Here is a 23,126-nt window from a genome sequence, read left to right as displayed (position 1 = left end):
GAACACTTTTTTAAAATAATTGCCGTATTACAAGTTTGTTATTTTTATGGGAACTTGGCCACATATAATGAAACAATGCGAAGGTTTTCCAATTTTTTGATTTTTTTGAATTTTTTATGCCCGTTTCAAAATGCGGTGAAAACGGCGGGAATGACCGTTCCTAGCTAGTGGTTGAATCTTGGAATTTTTTTGGTGTTTCTCTGATTAAATAGATACTTATGTACCTATAAATGATTTTTGGAAAAAATAAAGAGCAAACTACAAGGCAGCTACAGTTCAAATTTGACCCGCTTCCTACTGAATCGGCGGAAATTTATCTTTTTCACGAGAGGTGGATCAAAACTTTTTACACCCAACCAGTTGGTCAATTGTGCATTAAATATGTCCTAGTATTTTAGAAAATTGATTTGGTACAGTTTTGCAACAAATATATGGTAGGTCCTTCACAAAAAAAACCTCTTTTCGGGCACTCAAAAATGGAAAATGAATTTTCCGTGCAAAGAAAATGAAAACTCCCTTAGGAAACATTGTTTGGAATTCCAAGATGCACCATTGTGCACAATATGAGATCATTTGAATAAACTATGCCATGAATGTGGCCATAAGATTGATCATTTGGCTTGAAAGCCATGAATCTTCATGCATGATAGCTCGTTTCTGAGAACACTTTTTTAAAATAATTGCCGCATTACAAGTTTATTATTTTTTCTGGCAACTTTGTCACATATAATGACACAATGCGAAGGTTTTCCAATTTTTTGATTTTTTTGAATTTTTTATGCCCATTTCAAAATGGGGTTAAAACGGCGGGCTTGACTGTTCCAAGCTAGTGGTTGAAACTTGGAAAACTTTTGATGTTTCTCTTATTAAATAGATACTTATTTACCTCTAAATTATTTTTGTAAAAAATAAAGAGCAAACTATGAGGCAACTGCAGTTGAAATTTGACCCGCTTCCTACTGAATCGGCAGAAATTGTTCTTTTTCACCAGAGGTGGATCAAGGCTTTTGACACCCAACCATTTGGTCAATTGTGCATTAAATATGGCCTAGTATTTTACAAAATTGATGTGGTCCAATTTTGCAACAAATATATGGTAGGTCCTTCACAAAAAAACTCATTTCGGGCACTCAGAAAATGGAAAATGAAATTTCCGTGCAAAGAAAATGAAAACTCCCTTAGGCAACATTGTTTGGAATTCCAAGATGCACCCTTGTGCACAATATATGATCATTTGAACAAACTATGAGGTAATTTTTGCTCAAATTTGCCCCGCTTCCTACTCAATGGGTGAACTTTGTTTTTTTCATAAGAGGTGGATCAAAAACTTTTGACATGTAACTATTTGGTCAATTTTACATAAAATATGGTCTAATATTTTGGAAAAATGGAGTTGTGCTATTTTAGAACAAATATTTGGTAGCTTCTTCACAAAAAACCTTTTTATGCACTCGAAAAATGAAAATAATTTTTTTGTGCAAAGAAAATGAAAGCTGTCGAACTATGACGTTGTTTGCCATTCCAAGATGCACACTTATGCAAAAAACGAGATCATTTTGACAAACTATGCCATTATTATGTTTAACAAAATCAGAGTTTTGGGTCTAAAATTTTGAGATTCAAGTGCGAGACAACCGGCCAATAAGACGGGAGGAACCGCCTTCACGCGGATCACCAAATTGGACGCAATCTGAGCCATCCATCATGCACCTATCCAATGGTGGAGCTTCTCCTGAGATCAAAAACCCTAACCCACCCACCCACCCTCCCCTCGATTCCCCAGATCCCCACCTGCCGCCACCCCAACTCACCCACCCACCGCTCACCCACCCTCTCTCCTCGACTCCCCAGATCCATCCTCGCGCTTGGTCGCGCCGCCCTCCTCCTCTCTGCGCTCCATGGCCAGCACCGCAGCCTCGTCTCCACGGCCGGCACCGTACCCTCTATGCTGGCTCCGCAACCCCTCCTACGACCGCGCCCGGAGCACGACGATGCCGCTGTTGCGCGCACTAATTCCCTCACCCTCCGCCGTCGTTGCCCTCTCGCCCTCCACCGCCGTCCTCTCCAATTCCCTCACCCTCCGCCGGTGACATCCACCCTCCCCCTCGCCTTCTTTCCCTACATAGGCCCAAGATGGAGCCGGTCAGACGACTCTCCGAGATCCGCGACGGCCACAGCGCATACGCGCCCCCTCCACCTCATCGTCACGGGATTCGAGCTTGGCCGCGACGGAGATGCTGGAGGTTTTCTCCTTCCCCACAATCGTGCGCCGCGGGAGGTGCCCACGTGCGTTTCTTCTCGGGCGACGACACAGCCATGCGGTGGGTGGGATTTGACGCCGCTCTTCCGCTCCGCGCGAGGAGGGAGCCGGCGGCGGCTCGGCTGCTCCGACTCCATGGAGCCCTTCCAGGTCCCCTTCCCCTCTCGCTTCCCTTTTCATCTGTGCCACCGCCCATCTTCTGACCCAACACTTCGGATCCGATCTGGTTCGCTCCGGAGGCGCTGGGTTTGGGGATTTCCCTTCTCTGAAACACGTATGGTCGCTGATGCTTGATGTGCTACCGTTCTTGTAGTTGCTAGCAGAAGTAGAGCAGCCCACTGGTCATGGTGGTGCTATTCTTGTAGTCATAGTTTCACTTGTACTAAGGCCAAGTTTAGTCAATGCCAGTTAATCTTTGTCATGATGATTAGTTGATGAACCACCCAGGATTTTATCATACCTGAACTCAGCTCATTTCAGATCTGTGCTGGTTGTAGTATGGAACCTGCTTATAGATATGAGTTGCATCCCAGCCATTTTAACTATGATTGGTAGTATTACTTTAGATTTGATGGTGAAATAATTAAATTGATGATGTGCTTTTTGTTAACTATATTCTAATGCATGCATACATGAGGAATGCACGGGTTAACTCATCCTTATTGATTGACCCTCTCTATTAATTGATAATGTATGCTTTCCTTGTATTTAGTAATTTATATGGTTCTGGCCTCTTACAATTAAACATTATATCTGTTTTAATTGTAATACTGCATTATGGAACTGTTAAAAATTGATATTCTGGAATTATGCATCTTAATGGAATTTCTATGTGTTCTCGTAGTTTATTTTTGATATAGTATTGTTGTATGTTTGCCTGTTCTTCAAATCTTTTTTCTTTACAGTATTGGTTTGCACATTCTTTCTGCTCATTGTCTTATTTGATACAATTTGCTTTCAGATGGAATACCTTGAGGAGCGCCCCATCTCCCTGTGGACTGAGAAGACCACCGAGAAGGAGCAGTTCGGTGTTGGCTTCTACCCCATATCGCTTGCCGAGAGGGTCGTCATCAGCATGAAACACAACAATGACGAGCAGTACGTGTGGGAGTCCCAGGCTGGTCGTTCTTTCACCGTCACTTGTGATATGTCTGGGGAGCAGCTCGGCAGGGGTACCAAGATGGTCCTCTACCTCAAGGACGACCATGTATGCAGTCCAAGCCTCCTATACAGTGATTGGTTTACTCTTCATGTTGTGGTTCTGTGCTTAGTTTAGCTGTATTGGATGTTTGCTTGTTTGGTTTATTCCTGATCTGAACTGTATGATTTTTGTGTCAGTTATGTCTGCCCTGCATAAGCTAAACTCTGTTAGATTCCATGATCAACTACTGCTGTTGTTGTATGGCAAACACCAAAGGCAAATCATATTTGTGATGCAGTTTCTGTAACTTGTCATTTCTACATGGCTTGTTTATATTGGCAATTACACACCGATGATGATGTTTACCTGCACTGCTTAATTCTGTGACACTATCAAACTTATGTGAATATACTATGCTTGCTGTTGATCATTTGGTGCACTAGTATGCAGTTCTCGTTGTCAGTTCTTGTTTTCTTGATTCATTTATACTATATGATTCAGGTCTTATAGTTTGCTAGTAGGTAGCAAACTGTTGTTCTTTATGGGTGTACCATGCTATTGAAATTAAAATATGAACACAGATGGATGAGTTATTTATGCATATCACTTTCTTCTTTGTCATTCACTTGCAGTGCCTACTGTACTGATATGAAAGGTCAAGCATGGAGGTTTCAAGAGCATCCCTTCGTCCTGGTAATGTTTTTTGTTCCTTCTTAGTCTGCTGTAGTGGATCCTCTGAATCAAATCACGTTTCCTTTGTTCATCTTAATTAGAACATTTGGCCATTTGCGAATTATGGTTTGTTAATTGTAGATTATCTTTCTGGTGTGCCCGGCAGAACTCTGCAGTTTGCTTGCTTTAGGACAACACAAGGTATGTTCTGTTTCCTCTTCTTATTTAGCTCTTCAGATTTAGCACCCACCATTAGTTTGCAGTACAGTCTCTATCAATCAAACTAATTGATTCACGCAAACATCCAGTAAATGGCTAAACTGCAGCTCTCAATGATTACTCTCCACTCTGAAATGCAGATCTGATTTCTCTCAATGTTCAGCGCCAAGGATCTCAATGTGGGGTGTGCTACTGCTATGGTGCCCACATTTGCTTCCATTTCTGCTCACAAGCATATGCACCTGCACGTCTAGTCTGTGGTAATTTGTTTTAGTCCGTGGTGGATCTCTCCATCTCTTGCATGCTCTGGTTGATCTTGGTTGGAACATTTGGCCATTTGCTATTATAGTTTGTAACTTGTAAATTATCTTCTTGTTCGCACTAGTCTAATTGCCCTATGTATTACACAACTTAATCGTCAACATGAATTGTTTGTGGAAATGCTTGTGTCATTGTCCAATTGTCTTATAAGTGTATTGATGTGGATGAGGTGTGTTGTATGTTATCAATTGGCATCTAAATTAGTTCATCTTCCCACTTCCCTACCTGCTATTATGTGCTTGCAAGCTCAAATTTTGTGCTTCTATTACTACCTGCTATAATGTGCTTGCGTGCTTAAATTTTGTGCTTCTATTGCTATGGGCCGATCTTTTGCGGTAAAATAATGATGTTAGATGTCTGTTGGTTGCTGTATATGGGGAAGACGAATTGAATCCTGCAGTGTACTTGTCAATTCTAGCTTACATTGGTGTTTTTGATCCTGTTCTAATTAATGTGTATAGTTCAAGCCCTTCTTTCTATCTAAATGTGTGCACTGAAGTTCAGTTGCCTTCTGAAAAATTATTGGTGCATTTTTTGTTTCTCACATACAAAATAGCTTGCTCATTTCAACTATGGCATCCCTACTGTTAACTTTCATATTGTGTCGCTGTTTTCTTGTAGGAGAGTATCTCATTTTAACTAGCTGGAGAACAAAAAGCATGGTACTAGCCCAATTTGTGTGTTGTCATTCTAAATAGCTATCCTTTTCTTGAATGGTCTGTTGGTAATATATTTGCCCCAGTTTTTTGATTCTTCTCTACTGATTCATGTAACAGGGCGACCGAGGAAGGCATGTTGTCTATTTTCTTGAAGGCCGTTTTGTTTGTTCCCAGCCCTAACTATGGTTGTCCAGCTAGTTCGGCATGTTGTTCATATCACTATGGTAGTCCAACGAGTTTGGCATGTTGTGAGTTTGGCATATTCATGATGGGAGCAGGTGCCAGTTTGTGATTGCTTGTAAAGCTTGTAAAGTACTGTATTACACTTGTAGTCATTACTGTGATTGCCACTGTATTACAGTTGTAAGGATCTGGTTGAAGTATTATGTGTGCTTTTTGTCTGTCCATTTAAATACTGATTCAAATATGAAGAATATGAGCCTGATAGATGGGACCCACTTACCAGAACATGACAAATGGGACCCAGTTACCGGAACCTAACAACTGGGACCCATCTGAGTAGTGGACCCTTCTTTTGGAAAAGAAAAGAAAAACTAAATTCGTTTAGACAAAAAGGCCACAACCCAACAATAAAAAAGGTTGCAATGTTGGGCTTGGCCCATGAAGCCGATCAAAAATTGATAGAAAAAATATATAAAAAGGCCGAATTGGTTGGCTAGGCCCATGTAGAAAATCGAATTGGACCGGGCTAATTCTTGTGCCACATCAGATTGCCACGTCGGATGCCTACGTGGCCTGGGGAGGCTGCTAGTGACCAAAACAAAACAGTAGGCATATTTTGGTCCTAAACGTCTACGACCTTCTCACAGAGTAGGTCGTTAATTTCAGTTTACGACCGCCAGCTTTTGACCTTCTGTTTTTGGTCACAAAAAGGTCGCAAATGAAAAACAATGACCTTTCAGTGACCAATAGTCAAGGTCACAAGTTGACATATTTCTTGTAGTGAGAGGAGAACCACTTCTAGCTCTTGGTTTTTGCCTCAAGGAAGCAAACTTTAATCGGTCAATTCTGTAATCTCCTCCTTGCCAATTCATTTTCTCTGCAGTTTATCCATTCCCCCTGGTATTATCAAGCAAGTGGAAAGAATCTAAAGATAGTGTCTTTGGAAAAAATATGGCCAGGAAAAGGGTCACTCTTTGGCAGGTTGGCCCTTGGTTTGTAGGCCCAAGAATAGGGGATGTCTGGGAATTTTAAACTTGGGTCTGCAGAAAAAGCTCTTCTCATGAAGCATCTCAACAAGTTCTACAACAAGGCTGATGTTCCCTGAGTTCATTTAATATGGAATTCTTACTACTTTGGTAGAATTCCACACGACACCACTTTATGTGGTTCTTTCTGGTGGAGAGTTGTCTCAAAGCTCATGGATAAATTTAGGTCAGTCACCAAGGTTAAGGTGAATTCTGGGGATACTGTCCTATTCTGGTCTGACCATTGGGAGATTGATAATGACTTCACCCCTCTACAGGCAAGATTTCCAAGGTTACACTCTTTCTGTTCAGATAAAGCCATTTCTGTTAAGGACTTTATGGATTGTGACAATATTTATGAATTTTCACTCTTCCTCTATAGGAGATGGCCTTTCTAGAGCTTAACCACCTATCTGATATGATGGTAACGTTGTGATGTCTACTACGCAACTTTATTCTTGTAGACTCGTGTTGGGCCTCCAAGCGCAGAGTTTTGTAGGACAGTAGCAATTTTTCCTCAAGTGGATGACCTAAGGTTTATCAATCCGTGGGAGGTGTAGGATGAAGATGGTCTCTCTCGAACAACCCTGCAACCAAATACAAGAAATATCTTGTGTCCCCAACACACCCAATACAATGGCAAATTGTATAGGTGCACTAGTTCGACGAAGAGATGGTGATAAAAGTGTAATATTGATGGTAGAAATATATATTTTATAATCTGAATAAATAAAAATAGCAAGGTAGCAAATAGTAAACGGGCACAGAAACGGTATTGCAATGCTTAGAAAGAAGGCCTAGGGTCCATACTTTCGGTAGTGCAATCTCTCAACAATGCTAATATAATTGGATCACATAACCATCCCTCAACGTGCAACGAAGAATCACTCCAAAGTTCTTATCTAGCGGAGAACATAAGATGAAATTGTTTGTAGGGTACAAAACCACCTCAAAGCTATTCTTTCCGTTCGATCTATTCAAGAGTTCGTACTAAAATAACAGAAAGCTATTCTTTCTGTTTGATCTATCCTAGAGTTCGTACTAAAATAACACCAAAGCAAATTCAGATTCATAATACTCAATCCAACACAAAGAACTTCAAAGAGTGCCCCAAGATTTCTACCAGAGAAACTAAAGACGAGAACGTGCATCAACCCCTATGCATAGATTACCCCAATGTCATCGCGGGAATCTGCGAGTTGAATGCCAAAACACATACCAAGTGAATCAATATGATACCCCATTGTCACCACGAGTACTCATATGCAAGACATATATCAAGTGCTCTCAAATCCACAAAAGTATTCAATCCGATAACAACAAATTCTCAAAGGGAAAAACTCAATTCATCACAACAAGATAGAGAGGGGAAAATGCCATTTGATCCGACTACATTAACAAAGCCCGCGATACATCACGATCGTGCCATCTCAATAACACGAGAGAGAGAGAGAGAGAGAGAGAGAGAGATTAAACACATAGCTACTGGTACAAACCCTCAGCCCCAAGGGTTGACTACTCCCTCCTCATCGTGGTGGCCGCCGGGATGATGAAGATGGCCACCTGTGATGATCCCCCCTTCGACAGGGTGCCAGAACGGGGTCTAGATTGGATCTCGTGGATGCAAAGGCCTTGCGGCGGCGGAACTTATGATCTAGGGCTACCCCAGGGTTTTTGGAATATTTGGGAATTTATAGGGCGAATAAGGGGTGCGAGAGGCCACCGAGGTGGCCACAACCCACCTAGGCGCGCCTGGGCCCCCAGGCGTGCCTTGGTGGGTTGTGCCCCCTCGGGGCACCCCCCAGGTGCTGCTCTGGCCCATCGGTGGTCTTCTGGTCCATAAAAAATCCACAAATAGTTTCGCGGTGTCTGGACTCTGTTTGATATTGATTTCCTGTGATGTAAAAAACAAGCAAAAGACAACAACTGGCACTGGGCACTGGGTCAATAGGTTAGTCCCAAAAAATGATATAAAGTTGCTATAAAATGATTGTAAAACATCCAAGAATGATAATATAACAGCATGAATACTTCATAAATTTTAGATACACTGGAGAGGTATCACGTTGCAGTATGATCATTTGTCTAATGATGAATGGCTTTGGAGATATGGCAAGGTATCTGACTACACAGCGAAGAAGTTTTACACTTTCATACACCTGCCAATTGTTGTAAACCCAGTTTTAAATTGGGTCTGGAAGAGAAGTTGTACCATGTCAATCAAGATGTTTGCATGCTTGTTCATTATGGATAGAGTAAACAACAAAGACATGATCCAGCGCAGACATTGGAGAATTGATGATGGCCCATAGTGTGCCTTGGAACACAAAAATCATCTTTTTTCAGTGCAATTTCAGTGTCAGAATATGGAACTATCTGCAGATTGTTTGGCCAAGCAGTAATGAGATGGTGGCAATTGCTTTCGGGGCCAGAAATGACTTTAACAAACCCTTTTATGATGAGCTAGTCTTTTTGGCATGGTGGAATATTTGGAAGGTCAGAAATGACAAAGCCTTCAGACACATAAGGCAATCTTTTAGACAGTGGAGAAGTGGGCTTATCCATGACATCACCCTTCTCACTCATAGAATAAAAGGTAGATACAAGGATACTCTCCTCAGATGGATTGATTTTTTGACACCATAGGTTGTAGAGGTAGTTTTTTCTTCCCGTTCTTTTACTTTTTTTAGTTCCCTCCTCTGTAGGAACTTGTACATATGCTCCTTATAATTTTTATTCTTATTAATAAAATGTTATGGGGTGTAAGCCCTGCAATCTTCATGGTAAAAAAATATGGCATTGTCCGTATCATCGGCAAAATTAGTTAAGACAAAGGAGGAAATGAGATGATGTAGGCATGGGCAGCTTCACCACACCACCGGGTTAGATATCTAGGCATACATGTAGATCTAAAGAAAATCATTAGATCTGTTCTGATTAATGTGGATGGTATGAATAAGGAACATGTTTTTACAACTACAATTTCAAACTGACAATTGTTGCAAACATGCAATCTGATGCAAACACCGAAGTAAACAGAAGTGGAGGAAATGATGCATATCCAAATCAATACTAGAACAAAGTTTTAAGGCTTGAGAAGGACGGAGTTACATTACATGTTAACACGGGCTCTACAAATACCTTCTCTATGTCGATGGAAGGATAATTCAAGAAACTCCTCAAAGAAACTTCTTCATAAGCGTTGCCTTTATTCTACATTCTGTAAAGAGTAAATATAGATCTAACAATATTGGAAAAATAGAGGATAATGAAGCTCAGATGCAGAGTGATGATACGTGATCAAATAGCTATCAATTAAGTACATCATTACAAGGCAAAAGGTACTGGCAAGAGGAATGCATACCTCAACTTGTGAAGTGGCATTTGCTTTATTCAACATTTTGGTAAGAGTAAATGTAGATATGATAATTTGAAGAAAATGGAGGGTAGGTTAGATAAGATGTATAGTAATGCTAGATAATCAACTATCTCTCAATGTAAGTACATTAATACTACCTCCCTTCGGAATTACTTGTCGCTGAAATGGATGTATCTAGCACTATTTTAGTTCTGAATACATCCAATTGAGCAACAAGTAATTCGATACGAAGGGAGTACATGACAACATGTACTTACAAGAGCAATCCAGAACTTCATAACCATTTGGTTTATTCTAATTTATGTAAGAGTAAATATAGATATCATGATTTCAAGAAAAAGGTGGATAAGGAAGCTAACATGCATACTGATGCTACATAATCAAACAAGAATGAGTGTAAGTATGGTGATAAAGGGCAAGAGTTACTCACCAGAGCAATGCAGTGCATAGTATTGTTGTGAGATCCTATGATCACTTGTGAATGGATATTCATCTGCAAGTAGTATTCATAGAAGAGAGATGGTAAGGCACATGCAGAAATGTAGGAGTTCAAATTTTTATTTGATATCGTAGACAGTACCTGACGCTGGGCAAGAAACCAGTGCATAAAAAGCTTATTCCAGTCAACATCTTGTAAATGTATTTCAAGAGACTTTACAGAAATTCCATTTCGAGGCTTTCAATCAAAGTGTGTTACCCTCAGGTAGTGATGATACTGCCACAACACACGCTTGAAAAGCATAATCGGGCTTTTCTCGTCGTGACTATTCAGATCGGTTGTCACCTAATTAAAAGAAATGGAATGATTGTTGTTATATTCAGCACATAGCTAGGCAGTAATTAGCATGAATAACATTACTTGCACGTAAGTTGCGGAGGAAGATCTGAAATTGGTGTGTGTCTTGACAATAATCTTCCCATGATGGGAAGATACGCACAAAGTTCCTAACAAGAATAAATGCATTGTAATCTAAAGTGGGAATAGATGGAATGAGGTTCTTGTATGCATGAATTTGGGCTCTTTGCAGTTCTCATAGGGCTTTGGCCAGTGGAGTAGGTACACTTTTTTGAGTGGAGGTTGTCTGTGGTACAGCTGGTGCTATGACAATTAGAATTCGCATACCTTTTTCAACAATGCGGGTCCTGTGTGGTGAAGCTAGTGCTGTGTCCAGTGGAGTAGGGCTAAAGTGTGCTGCAGTTGGGGTTGTGTTTTCTGAGGCAGGTGATATCACTACTAGGAAAAAGGCTACTAGTAGCGTGGGTAAATTGGCTACTAGTAGTGCGGGTACCCTCACTACTAGTATCGCGCTATAGCTAAGTGGTTAGTAGTAGCGTGGGTGCACCCACGCTACTACTAAATGATTAGTAGTAGCGCAGGTGCACCCGCACTACTACTAACCTAACACCCACGCTACTACTAACCTAACTACTAGTGGCGCTCAACTTTACGCCAAGCTACTACTAACAATTTAGGAATTAAAAAAATAAAAGTTAGATGTAGTATTCATGAATGGTAATACGTCCACTACAAACCAAACCAACGTCACACAACCATCTCAAGATTCCATTTAACATCAGACACACAACCATCATCAAAATGAAAGTGCGTTAAGTCGACTAGAGGGGGGTGAATAGGTGATTTTTATGAATTCTTCACTAAGGAATTTTAGGGTGAGGAAATTCCTAAGCAAAGAACTACTAGCAGCGGAATAAGTACTCAGAGGTATACATAAGAGAACAGACACATATACATCATGATGAAATGAAAGCTAATACACAGAACAGAAACCATAACATAGAATAAGCAGGCTGAAGACAAACTGACTGAAGAAATTGAACTGAGGAAATTGAGAAAGTCTTCAGTCAAAGTCTGCAAACAGAGATGATCAGGTACACAACAAAGTAATGAGGAAATGGAAGAGTTGAGTAAATAGAACTAGTAGGCTTGGTGAAGACAGTGATTTGGTAGACCAGTTCCAATTGCTGTGACAGTTGTACGTCTGGTTGGAGCGGCTAGGTATTTAAACCTGAGGAGACACAGTCCTCACCGTACTCTCCTTGAGCTAAGATCACACAGACCTCGCCCAATCACTCGTGGTAAGTCTTCATGTGACCTCCAAACCTTCACAAACTCGGTCACTCGGCAATCCACAATTTCCTCTTGGATGCTCTAGACCATGACGCCTAACCGTCTGGAAGATGCACAGTCTTCAAAGGTAACAAGCGTCGGATCCACACAGGAACAATCTCTTCAGTGATGCTCAATCACTTCGGGTTTGTAGGTGTTTCGGTTTGGGTTTTTCCTCACTTGATTATTTTTCGCTCAAAGTCCTCGGAGGATGGGATGCTCTTAATGACAAGTGTCAGTTTCTTTTGGAGCAGCCAACCAGCTAGTGGTTGTAAGGGGCGGCTATTTATAGCCTAGGGAGCAGCCCGACATGATAAGACATAAATGTCCTTCAATGATATGACCGTTAGGTGGATAAGATATTTTGGGACAGCTGGCACATAGCACAACAACGGTCAGAAATTTGAGCTCTCATATTCCTCAGGGCTATCATGTTCCTCACTTGTAGGCAATCCGCACTAGCGAATTCCTAACTCCTCAGTCAGAACAAATTCCTCAGAGACTAGAAGAACTTCATCTCTGTCACTGAAGAAATTGACTGAGCTGTATGAGATTTCCAATGGCTTCACTCGAAGGGATTGGTAGGTGTAGGATTCTGAGTTGAGCATCACTTGGAAACTTTTCCTTAGTTTTTCCTCGACCCCCCACTATAAGAAATATGTCAACTTGTGACCCTCACTATTGGCCGCTGAAAGGTCATAGTTTTTCATTTGCGACCTTTTTGTGACCAAAAACAGAAGGTCAAAAGCTGGCGGTCGTAAACTGAAATTAACGACCTTCTCTCAGAAGGTCGTTGAACCCATGACCTTTTGTTTTGGTCACTCGCTGTCTGCCCAGGCCACGTCGGATCCGACGTGGCAATCTGACGTGGCAAAATTGTGACCAATTAAAAAGGTCAAAAATTAGAATCGGCCCGGTCCAATTGGGTGTTTATATGGGCCGAGCCCATTAATTCAGCCCATTTGTTGTTTTTTTCTTTCAATTTGGGTAAGCTACACGAGCCAGGCCCTATAATTCAGCCTTTTTATTTTTGGGTTGTGGCCCTTCTTTTTCCTTTTTCAAATGGGTCCCAATTGTCAGATTCTGATAAGCGGGTCCCAAATGTCCGTTTTTGGTTTGTGGGTCCTTGTTGTCATGGTCATGTTCCTCAGATTTCAATATGCCAATAATTAAACGACCAATATTTAAATCAAAATAGACAGAAAACAGGTGTAATACTTCAAATAACAAGAAGCAACAATCTGTTACATCAACACATACAAATGCGATCACAGTATAACAAGCTCTACAGGTGTACAATATGTCACATGAGCCGATGAGCATCAAGCTCTACAGTATAACAAGCTCTATATGTCACAGTTCATGCTTCAATTTGTTCCAATATGGATCAGCATCAAGGGCTTCATTACTCCTTGAACTAGCTCCGATGAGCTTGAACTATGCTTCTTCCGACTTCTTCGTCTTGATGCTCGCGACGAAACATGAAACGCCAGCATCTGCACGTTATAGAACAAAATGGTTAGGTACAAAATGAAAGCAAATCTAACAGCATATATCTAACAGTAGATACAAAATAATGAAGGCCAATCCGTGTGCATATATACTAGCGTGCATATATACCAGCAGAACACATAAACCCATCCATCAAAAATCTTGTTTCTGAACATTGGCATCAAATCAACACAAACGCTGAATTAACATGCACAAAAGGAAAGAGCTAATACAGGGCAGGTATATGGGTATCAAAACAAACAAGAAAGAAACTACAATCTATTTTAAGTAAACTCTTACAAGAAAGATGCCCCAGTAAGTAAGCTGAATGGGTGACAAACTGAATAGTGAAACAAGTTGATAGTTGTACACTATAGTGTTTACGCACAGTTGAACTGAATGAATTTCATATTATGTTGCATGCAAGAAGAGGAACAGCAGTGCACTCTAGCTAGTGTCCTTGTCAGCTTGTGCAAAACAAGCAGCATTCATCAGGATTAATTCATGGAGTAAGAAGAAATACAGAGACAACATCATCATCTGATGATGCGCTAACCAATCAACGACTTCATTTGTCCAGATCACAGGCAGTGTGACAGAAGAGAAGACTACCTGGACATCCTCGACGGCGGCACGGAGGTCGGGCGAGTCCTTGACGGCTTTGATGTGGTCAACGACGTTCAGCCTGTCGACGATGCGCTTGAGCAGGTGGACCAAGCTTTCCCACGCAGGCTCCACGCTCCTCTCAAGCTCCTCCAGGTCGCCCTCCTGCATACAGAGAAACTTCAGATGAGCTAGACTGAAACTCTTGTCAGTTGCCACCTACATAAAATAGTCAAGACTAGAGTCTAACTCAAATCAGGTATGCATTCTTCGGACATTAAATGGAAGCTTTATATATATATGACTATAAGGTATGATGCAAACCAACCAAAGTTTTCATCTCCATTCTGAACAAATTAGACTGCAATGGAGTTGCTTAGTACTTATAGCATGATTGGTTTTCCGTTATGAAACTGTAGACATGCTGTGCTTGGCTCATCCTTTAGATATGATTGGTCTACAGAGATTCAGATTGCGCCACAAAGGCGCAGTAACAGCTGATGGATATACAAGTAATAAGATAATACTCCCTCAGTGTCAAAGAAACCCGTCCTAGAAATTGCATCAAACAATTCGTAAGAGAACAAGAACGTGAGCAGCATTGCATTTCACAAGGCAACGGTTATTTGAAGATAAGAAATCATCGGACTTTAAACTACGAATCACAAGAGTGTAACTCCTGTCATATTGTTGCAGTTTCTCATCATCACTTGAACCACAAATGATATCAAGCAACACTTTAGATTGGAACTACAAATGGTAAATATCTTTGTTGTGGAGATAGTTCAATTTATAAACTCATTCAAGCAAAATTATATTTGTTGTGAAGATAGCAGGACTTCCTTCAGTATGTGGATAGCATAGAAAGCCACAAACATATCAGGGTGTTGAGGTACCATCAGAGACTTAAATACTAAGAATTAGAGGAGAAGAGCTCCATCATATTATGGTTTATTCCTCATTACTTGACCCTCAAACATATAAGCATGCATCGACATCAAGAAAAAAGGCTATAACAATTTATAGTTTGGCAGCTATCAGTATGAAATGCAAACATTATTGCTTAGAATATGAAATATCTTCTCATCAATGACAAATGGCATCTCTGAAGTCTGACATACGTCGTAGATTTCATGATTCATCACAGCATTTTGCAAACCGCGGAAAGGATCTCGGGACCACAGACATCACCATTCACTAATAATTAACAGTGTAAACATGTATCAGTAGAGTTGGATGAGCAGTACAAGTATATTAGTATAGGAACTAGAAGTGCTGTGATGTGCTACAAGACCACTAGCAACAGCAGCATGAGCAGTACAAGTATATTAGTATAGGAACTAGATGCCTAGGAATTGGGAGAAAATCCCAAACTAGGGAATAGCACACAAAAAAATAGCACACAAAAAAGGCAGGCATTGCAAGCCTACTCTTCACTCGAAGCTCCAGGAAATAGCACAAAAAAATGAGTTGCCTAATAGAGCAACCAATTTCATGTTTGTTCTAATAAAAAATAGCAACCTCCTACTATAATAATAGCAAAAGAAACACATAAGAAGTCATGCTGATTGCGCCTACTATAATAATAGAAAAAGTCATCGAATGGTGAGCAAAAAAGACTAGAATTAACACTTGAGCGACAGAGTATCAGAAACCAATTCACATTATAATCCAATCCTCAAAGTTGTCGCACAGAAACTCATTGTTTCTTTGTTCCACCGTCCAAGTTGGACCAGCACCACGACCAAGGAGATATCTCGTGATAGCAGGCATCCCATAAGCCGCAGAAATGGCCAGAGCAGTGTCACCTGCAATAAGTAAAACAAAAGAACCAAATTAATCTAGGATTACTGGGATGTGCGGAAGAATTGATGCGAAGAGATCAAAATGGAACCGGATTAATTATCCTGTGAGAGTTCACGGGTTGACGAGGCACCTACACATGTCCAGCCGCCTTTCCATGACCGCCGGGGTTCACCGCCCTCCTCGACATCCTCGGCTCCTTGGTCGCCACCCTGACCGATCGGACCGGTCCACTCGCACCGGCCTCTCCCCTCTCCTCGATCACCCTGCGTCGACGAGATGCGTCAGATCGAATAGCCCACACTCCAAAAAATTGTAGAGAAACAAACCACACTCTGATTTGAAAACAAGTGCAAGAATGGCTGCAGCACATACAACTAGCATGTTACGGTTGGTGGGTGATGGGGAAAATGCATGTGAAGTGCATAAATCACAGAGGGGTATGTAAAATACACACCATCTCGTCGGAAGCTAGTTTATACCTCCATCAACACCTCCCCCTCCTAGCATTCGTTCATTAGCAGCACTGACCTGCCAAAATAAATCTCAGTTATATAATTCACTATTGAATACACAGAAAGATAATTGCTGCTATGCAAAATGTTACACATCAGTTTATCATAAAACACAAATGGAGGTAACAGAAGGATTTAGTAAAATGCTCACATAATAGATCATATCATCCAAGCTTGCAAAGGCTTAAGATCTAACTGGCCAAATGGATTTGTAATAAGATATTGGATTTATAAAGTTGTTGCAGAAGGGACTGCAACTTTCCTGATAATTTGAGGCTCAGAACTCAAATTCCACTCCATGGAAAAGAAGCTGACAGTCATTGGGGAACTTGATTCAGACTTCTTAGTGATGCACTTAATGGCAGGGGGAACTGATACAGACATTAAAACAGAAAATAAGCATAGCTAAGAAGACCATGTTCACCAACCCAGACCTAGGCAAAGGCATGTTCCATCTGAGAAGCCAGCCTAACTACAACGCCATGTGATGGTTCAGTTCCGATCCCATGCTCAGATCCCACTATGCGCCGGTAGCTGCTACTCCATATTTGGTAAAATATAACTCGACCAATCTCACCTATCCAAGCATATCTACATACGCAACCACATGGCCTATTGTTGTACTTGCGCGCGGAAGCAGCAGGAGAGTAGTACCTTGGCGGCGATCGCGCAGAGGTACTTGGCCCGGACAGCGCCGGGCACGCGGGACCAGTCGCGGCCGCGGTTCCTCTTGAGGGCCGCCCGCGCGGCAGCCACCGCCGCGTCCACGTCCTCCGAGGTGCCCGCCGGGATCTCGCCTGCGCAAACCCACTGATGAGCACCCAACGGCACGGGCGAACGGAAACCAGAGAGAAAGCAGGATGGATGGATCTGGTATGGACCGATGGAGGCCTCGGTGGTGGGGTTGATGACGGGGAGGTGGCGGCCGAGTGCGGGCGCACGCCAGTCGTCGTCGATGAAGAGCGGCCGCTGCGGGATCTTCGTCGTGGCGACCATCGCGGGAGGCGGGGAGTGACTGGAGTTGCGTCGGCCGGGGTTGGTTGGTAGTACGACTGCGAGGCGCGAGGTGGAGAAGAGGTGGGGAGCACGCACGCTTCGGGCGCCGTAATGCCGGAGGGGAGGGAGGGGAGGAGCGATCTAGATCGAGGAGAGCGAGGGGAGGGCGGGTGGCGGCGAGGGCGGATCTGGAAGGGGAGAGGAGGAGAAGAGAGCGAGGGAAAGAAAGGAGGCGGGGGGTGGATGTAAAATTACCACAGGGTAGAGCTAGGGTTTCGGGGATGGTGTGGAAGGGCTGATGACTGCCGTTGGATCCACGATCATCCGACGGTGTTCGATGCATGATCCGCGTGATGCGTCCACGGACCAATCAGAATACAGTACGACGTTATGACCATCTAAATTGGTCAAAAAAATCATTTTCTATTTTTCGAGTGCCTAAATTGAGTTTTTTTGTAAATGACCTACCATATATTTGTTGCAAAATGGGACCAGATCATTTTATAATATATTAGGCCATATTTAATGTTCAATTTGCAAAATGGTTGATTGTCAAAAAAAATTATACACTTCTGGTGAAAAAGACAAAATTCCGCCATTTCAGCAGGAAGCGGGTCAAATTTAAACCACAGCTGCCTCATAGTTTTCTCTTAATTTTTTCCAAAAATCATTTCTAGGTACATAAGTATCTATTTAATCAGCGAAACACCAAAAAAAAATCCAAGATTCAACCACTAGCTAGGAACGGTCAATCCCGTCGTTTTGACAGCATTTTGAAACGGGCATAAAAATTCAAAAAATTGGAAAACCTTCGCATTGTGTCATTATATGTAACCAAGTTTCCAGGAAAAATAATAAACTTGTAATACAGCAATTATTTCAAAAAAGTATTCTCAGAAATGAGCTATCATGCGTGAAGATTCATGGCATTCAAGCCAAATGATCAACCTTATGGCCACATTCATGACATAGTTTGTTCAAATGATCTCATATTGTGCACAAGGATGCATATTGGAATGGCAAACAATGTTTCCTAAGGAAGTTTTCATTTTCTTCGGACGAAAAATCAATTTTCCATTTTTAGAGTGCCCAAAATAAGTTTTTTGTGTGAAGGACCTATAATATATTTGTTGCAAAATTGTACCAAATAAATTTTCTAAAATACTAGGACATATTTAATGCACAATTGACCAAATGGTTGGGTGTAAAAAGTTTTGATCCACCTCTGGTGAAAAAATACAAATTTCCGCCGATTCAGTTGGAAACGGGTCAAATTTGAACTGCAGCTGCCTTATAGTTTTCTCTTTATTTTTTCCAAAAATCATTTCTAGGTACATAAGTACCTATTTAATCAGAGAAACACCAAAAAAATTCCAAGATTCAACCACTAGCTAGGAACGGTCATTCCCGCTGTTTTGACCGCATTTTGAAACGAACATAAAAAATTCAAAAAAAATCAAAAAATTGGGAAACCTTCGCATTGTGTCATTATATGTGGCCAAGTTCCCAGGAAAAATAACAAACTTGTAATACGTCAATTATTTTAAAAAAGTGTTCTCAGAAACGAGCTATCACCTGTGGAGATCAATGGCTTTCAAGCCAAATGATCAATCTTATGGCCACATTCATGGCATAGTTTGGTCAAATGATCTCATATTGTGCACAATGGTGCATATTGGAATGGCAAACAATGTTGCCTAAGGAAGTTTTCATTTTCTTTGGACGAAAAAACCATTTTCCATTTTTCGAGTGCCCAAAAGGAGGTTTTTTGTGAAGGACCTCCCAAATAATTGTTGCAAAATTGGAACAAATCAATTTTCTAAAATACTAGGACATATTTAATGCACAATTGACAAAATGGTTGGGTGTAAAAAGTTTTGATCCACCTCTCGTGAAAAAGACAAATTTCCGCCGATTCAGTTGGAAGCGGGTCAAATTTGAACTGCAGCTGCCTCATAGTTTTCTATTTATTTTTTCCAAAAATCATTTCTAGTTACATAAGTACCTATTTAATCAGAGAAACACCAAAAAATTCCAAGATTCAACCACTAGCTAGGAACGGTCATTCCCGCCGTTTTGACCGCATTTTGAAACGGGCATAAAAAAATCAAAAAAAATCAAAAAATTGGGAAACCTTCGCATTGTGTCATTATATGTGGCCAAGTTCCCAGGAAAAATAACAAACTTGTAATATGGCAATTATTTTTAAAAAAAGTGTTCTCAGAAACGAGCTATCACGTGTGGAGATCAATGGCTTTCAAGCCAAATGATCAATCTTATGGCCACATTCATGGCATAGTTTGTTCAAATGATCTCATATTGTGCACAAGGGTGCATATTGGAATGGCGAACAATGTTGCCTAAGGAAGTTTTCATTTTCTTTGGACGAAAAAAACCATTTTCCATTTTTCGAGTGCCCAAAAGGAGGTTTTTTTGTGAAGGACCTCCCAAATAATTGTTGCAAAATTGGACCAAATCAATTTTCTAAAATACTAGGACATATTTAATGCACAATTGACAAAATGGTTGGGTGTAAAAAGTTTTGATCCACCTCTTGTGAAAAAGAAAAATTTCCGCCGATTCACTTGGAAGCGGGTCAAATTTGAACTGCAGCTGCCTCATAGTTTGCTATTTATTTTTTCCAAAAATCATTTCTAGTTACATAAGTACCTATTTAATAATAAATACATGGTTTCGTGGCGACACGTCGAGGTTTCGGCGGTGGCCGAGGGCCCCAACTCTTGAGCGCGTAAAGTCACATGCCCGCCGCATGGTCACCGCGTGACCGTGGCGTTGCCATGTGTTCTGGGCGGCCTAGGAATGTCTAGTGGGTTGGGCACTCCCCAGGTAGGTGCTAGGAAGAAAATTACAACATAAGATTCTCACGAGGAGACCAATCCATGCTCAAACATGAATTAGCAGCCAAGTGTTTGATTAGCGGTACGGGAAATGTACATGGCTAATGAGCGTGAGTTTTGGCTGAGGATGATCAGTTACTAAGAAGACCGTCTTCACAAATTTTCAGCTCAAAAGGAGGAGCCTAGGGGGTACTTGCTTTGCAAAGTACCACACTGGACATAAATACGAATGTTGAAGCTGGGCTCAAAATAATGAATGGATTGAGCTGGCATTTGGTGGAGGATGGTTATTTGAGCATAGGAAAGCACTGTAGAAAATGGATACTATTTGGACATGCCAAAGTGGTACTTCCTTCACAAAGTGCTGCTCTAAACAAAATAGGAAAATGAATATTGTTAAATTAGTTTTGAACTAGGCAAGGAAGGTTTTTGAAATATTTGATGAAGATATGAGCCAAACAATTTATGAGAATTTTTTAGGAATTTTTGGAATAACAGAAATATAGGTTGCTTCACAACCTAGGGCAAAAATTGACACATGGACATGACACATAGGCAAAACTGATGAGATGGCGCCTAGTCATCGCAACCCACCACAATTTACAAGGCTATGACCATCTATATTGGTCGTTAACAACTAGAAATAAGGCAACGGACTAGCGCTATTTGCTTTATGACCATTTCATGTAAGGAAATTACGACCTTTCTGACCAAAATGGTCGCAATGGTTTAGGTTTTGGAGCCCCCCGAACAGCTTTTGACCAATTGGTCTCAAATGGTCATAGATCTATGACCAATTCTTCCAGGGTCACTGCCAGAAAGTCACTAGTTGACATATTTCTTGTAGTGCCCTTTAATAGTACGGTGTTTCCTATGACTCAAGAAAGAGAAAATGAAACTACAAAAACAAAAGTCTTCACGCTTCATGTTCCTCGCATGAATATCAAGTCTTCGCGGTCACACCAATTTCTTCACTTTCAAAGTCTTCAGAAAGCCAAAGTCTTCAGTTGAAGACATTCATTTTTAGGGGTCGACTTTCTCTGTAAATATCAAACTGCTCATAGACTTATAAACCTGTGTAAACTCACAAACACATTAGTATCTTAACCTATAAGTCTTCAATACACCAAAATCACTAAGGGCCACTAGATGCACTTAGATTCTCCCCCTTTTTGGTGATTGATAACAATATAGGTTAAGTTTTCAACGGGGATAAACATATGAAGTGTAAATACTGATATTGTGGAATTTGATTGCAAGATATATAGAAGAACTCCCCCTGAAGATGTGCATAGTGAGGAATTTGCTTTTGAGAAGCAATGCACATCAAAGAGTAGAATCATGGAGATCTCCCCCGATATCTTTTAATTCATACATGCATTTAACATATGATATGAAGAATTTGAAATGCATGATGAAATATGGTGACTGATGTAATTCAGAATGCATGCATTAACATATATGAGGAAATAGCATGCAGAAAAACATAGCAAAAGTATCAGACCACCATCGGAGTTAAGATTACAACTCGATCCAACAAAGTCTTCAAAAGAACAAAAGTTGTAACTTAGCAAAAAACACCCATATAGATAGACCCGCTTGAAGACTAACTCAAATTTCTCCCCCTTTGTCATTGAATGACCAAAAGGGATGGAAAAAAGAGGACTAACGCCCCTGAAGAATATCATGAAGTAGATGGAGGAGCGCCAATGTTGTTGGAGTCAGTTGTTGAAGTAGGGCCTGCCGCAGTGTCGTCCAATTCTTCATTTTCATCAGTCTCGCGCGATGAAGAATAGGAGCTGGCCACCAAGTGAGGAACTTTAACCTTCTTGAATTTCTTCGAAGGTGGCTGAGACCAGTCAAAGTCCTGCTTGAAGCCCATCTGCTTAAGATCTTTTTCACCGTAGAGATGAGATAGAACAGCCCAGGTGCGACCGAATACTTCATGGAGGTAGTAATGGTTCTTCTTCACTGAATTCTGAGTGATGGTCATGTTCTGAAGAATTGAACCAAACTGACACTTGACCCATTTGTGGTTGCGATCGACCTTCTGGTGAAGACTGAGGAGAAGCTCACGATCAGTCATCACCCTTGGAGCTGTGCCTTGAGGATTTTGCTTTGAAGCCTTGGTGGCAGAGTCATGAGTGGCAGAGTCATCATTGGTGAAGTAGGATGCAGCTTTGCGGAACTGTCCATCCAATGGACGAATGCCTTCATCAATAATCACAGTCGCCTTGCCCTTCTCATCAGCTGAGGAAAATGTCCACTTGAGGACTTCAATAGGGGGCAAGAAGCTGCCATGGTTGAGTGTGTCAGCCTTGTAATTGATTGAAGACCTTGATATGAGGAATCTCATAATCCAGGGAGCATAAGGCTTCAACTCAAAAGGTGACAATGCAACATTGGCTAGAGTCCTCATGAAGAAATCATGGTAGTTGACAGGAACTCCATGGATGATATTGAAAAGCAGATTCTTCATGATGCCAACGATCTCTTCTTCATTAGAGTCGTGGACTTTGATTGGACTTAGTGTCTTGGTCAAAATGCGATAGATAGTCCATGGCACATACATCAATTCCTTCACGAGGAATTTGGTCCTTGGGGCTTGACCAGGCTTCAAAGGCTTCATCAAAACTTGCATGTAGTGATCAGAGAGCTCAGGTTCATGATAGATGAGATGCACACCTTCAAGGGCAGTACTGACAGGCAGGGCATGAAGCAATTCAGAGGCCGGTGCTTTGAAGTGTGTATTTTCTGTCATCCAGTCCAATGCCCAAGAATTTACATCTTCAGCATTGCCGGTGATGTGCAACGTCGCGTAGAACTGAAGAATTAGCTCTTCATTCCAATCACATATGTCAGTGCAGAAGTTG

General features: G+C 41.3%; 1 protein-coding gene, 2 non-coding genes and 2 pseudogenes across 9 annotated transcripts; 1 reads left to right on the top strand and 4 right to left on the bottom strand.

Moving 5' to 3' along the window:
- The first annotated feature begins 2,133 nt into the window (after positions 1-2,133).
- Positions 2,134-4,438, top strand: LOC123120732 (uncharacterized; annotated as a pseudogene).
- Positions 4,439-13,168: 8,730 nt separating this feature from the next.
- Positions 13,169-17,560, bottom strand: LOC123125135 (betaine aldehyde dehydrogenase 2-like). 7 transcript variants are annotated; one of them, XR_006461298.1, is made up of 8 exons: positions 17,281-17,560; positions 17,054-17,196; positions 16,342-16,415; positions 16,022-16,150; positions 15,745-15,889; positions 15,203-15,278; positions 14,091-14,246; positions 13,169-13,483 (listed from the first exon to the last, which is right to left on the bottom strand). XR_006461298.1 is itself a non-coding variant. In XM_044545665.1 (6 exons), exons 1-4 carry the CDS (start codon positions 17,393-17,395, stop codon positions 16,146-16,148), a joined length of 312 nt encoding a protein of 103 aa, XP_044401600.1. In that variant the 5' UTR covers positions 17,396-17,560; the 3' UTR covers positions 13,169-13,483; positions 14,091-15,889; positions 16,022-16,145. The 7 variants fall into 7 exon arrangements, 1 of the variants encoding a protein (XP_044401600.1); XR_006461295.1 differs by having other exon boundaries at positions 15,203-15,889; XR_006461297.1 differs by having other exon boundaries at positions 14,091-15,278.
- LOC123126959 (uncharacterized) lies at positions 14,720-14,798 on the bottom strand (annotated as a pseudogene).
- Positions 14,973-15,053, bottom strand: LOC123126963 (small nucleolar RNA Z199). Its single transcript, XR_006462152.1, has one exon. It is a non-coding gene; the product is annotated as a small nucleolar RNA Z199 (small nucleolar RNA).
- LOC123126364 (small nucleolar RNA R64/Z200 family) lies at positions 15,138-15,234 on the bottom strand. The gene has a single exon (XR_006461645.1). It is a non-coding gene; the product is annotated as a small nucleolar RNA R64/Z200 family (small nucleolar RNA).
- Positions 17,561-23,126: the final 5,566 nt, after the last annotated feature.

The sequence above is a fragment of the Triticum aestivum genome, chromosome 5D, assembly GCF_018294505.1.
Source record: "Triticum aestivum cultivar Chinese Spring chromosome 5D, IWGSC CS RefSeq v2.1, whole genome shotgun sequence".
Taxonomy (NCBI): Eukaryota; Viridiplantae; Streptophyta; class Magnoliopsida; order Poales; family Poaceae; genus Triticum; species Triticum aestivum.
This window is presented reverse-complemented; position numbering and strand designations above follow the sequence as displayed.

What these genes read in the sequence shown, in the direction of transcription:
- LOC123125135 (XM_044545665.1), bottom strand. Translation starts at nt 17,395, where the DNA reads ATGGTCGCCACGACGAAGATCCCGCAGCGGCCGCTCTTCATCGACGAC. An exon ending in CACCACCGAGGCCTCCATCG is followed by an intron (nt 17,197 to 17,280) that starts GTCCATACCAGA and finishes GGGTTTGCGCAG; the next exon opens with GCGAGATCCCGGCGGGCACC. An exon ending in TCTGCGCGATCGCCGCCAAG is followed by an intron (nt 16,416 to 17,053) that starts GTACTACTCTCC and finishes TTATTTTGGCAG; the next exon opens with GTCAGTGCTGCTAATGAACG.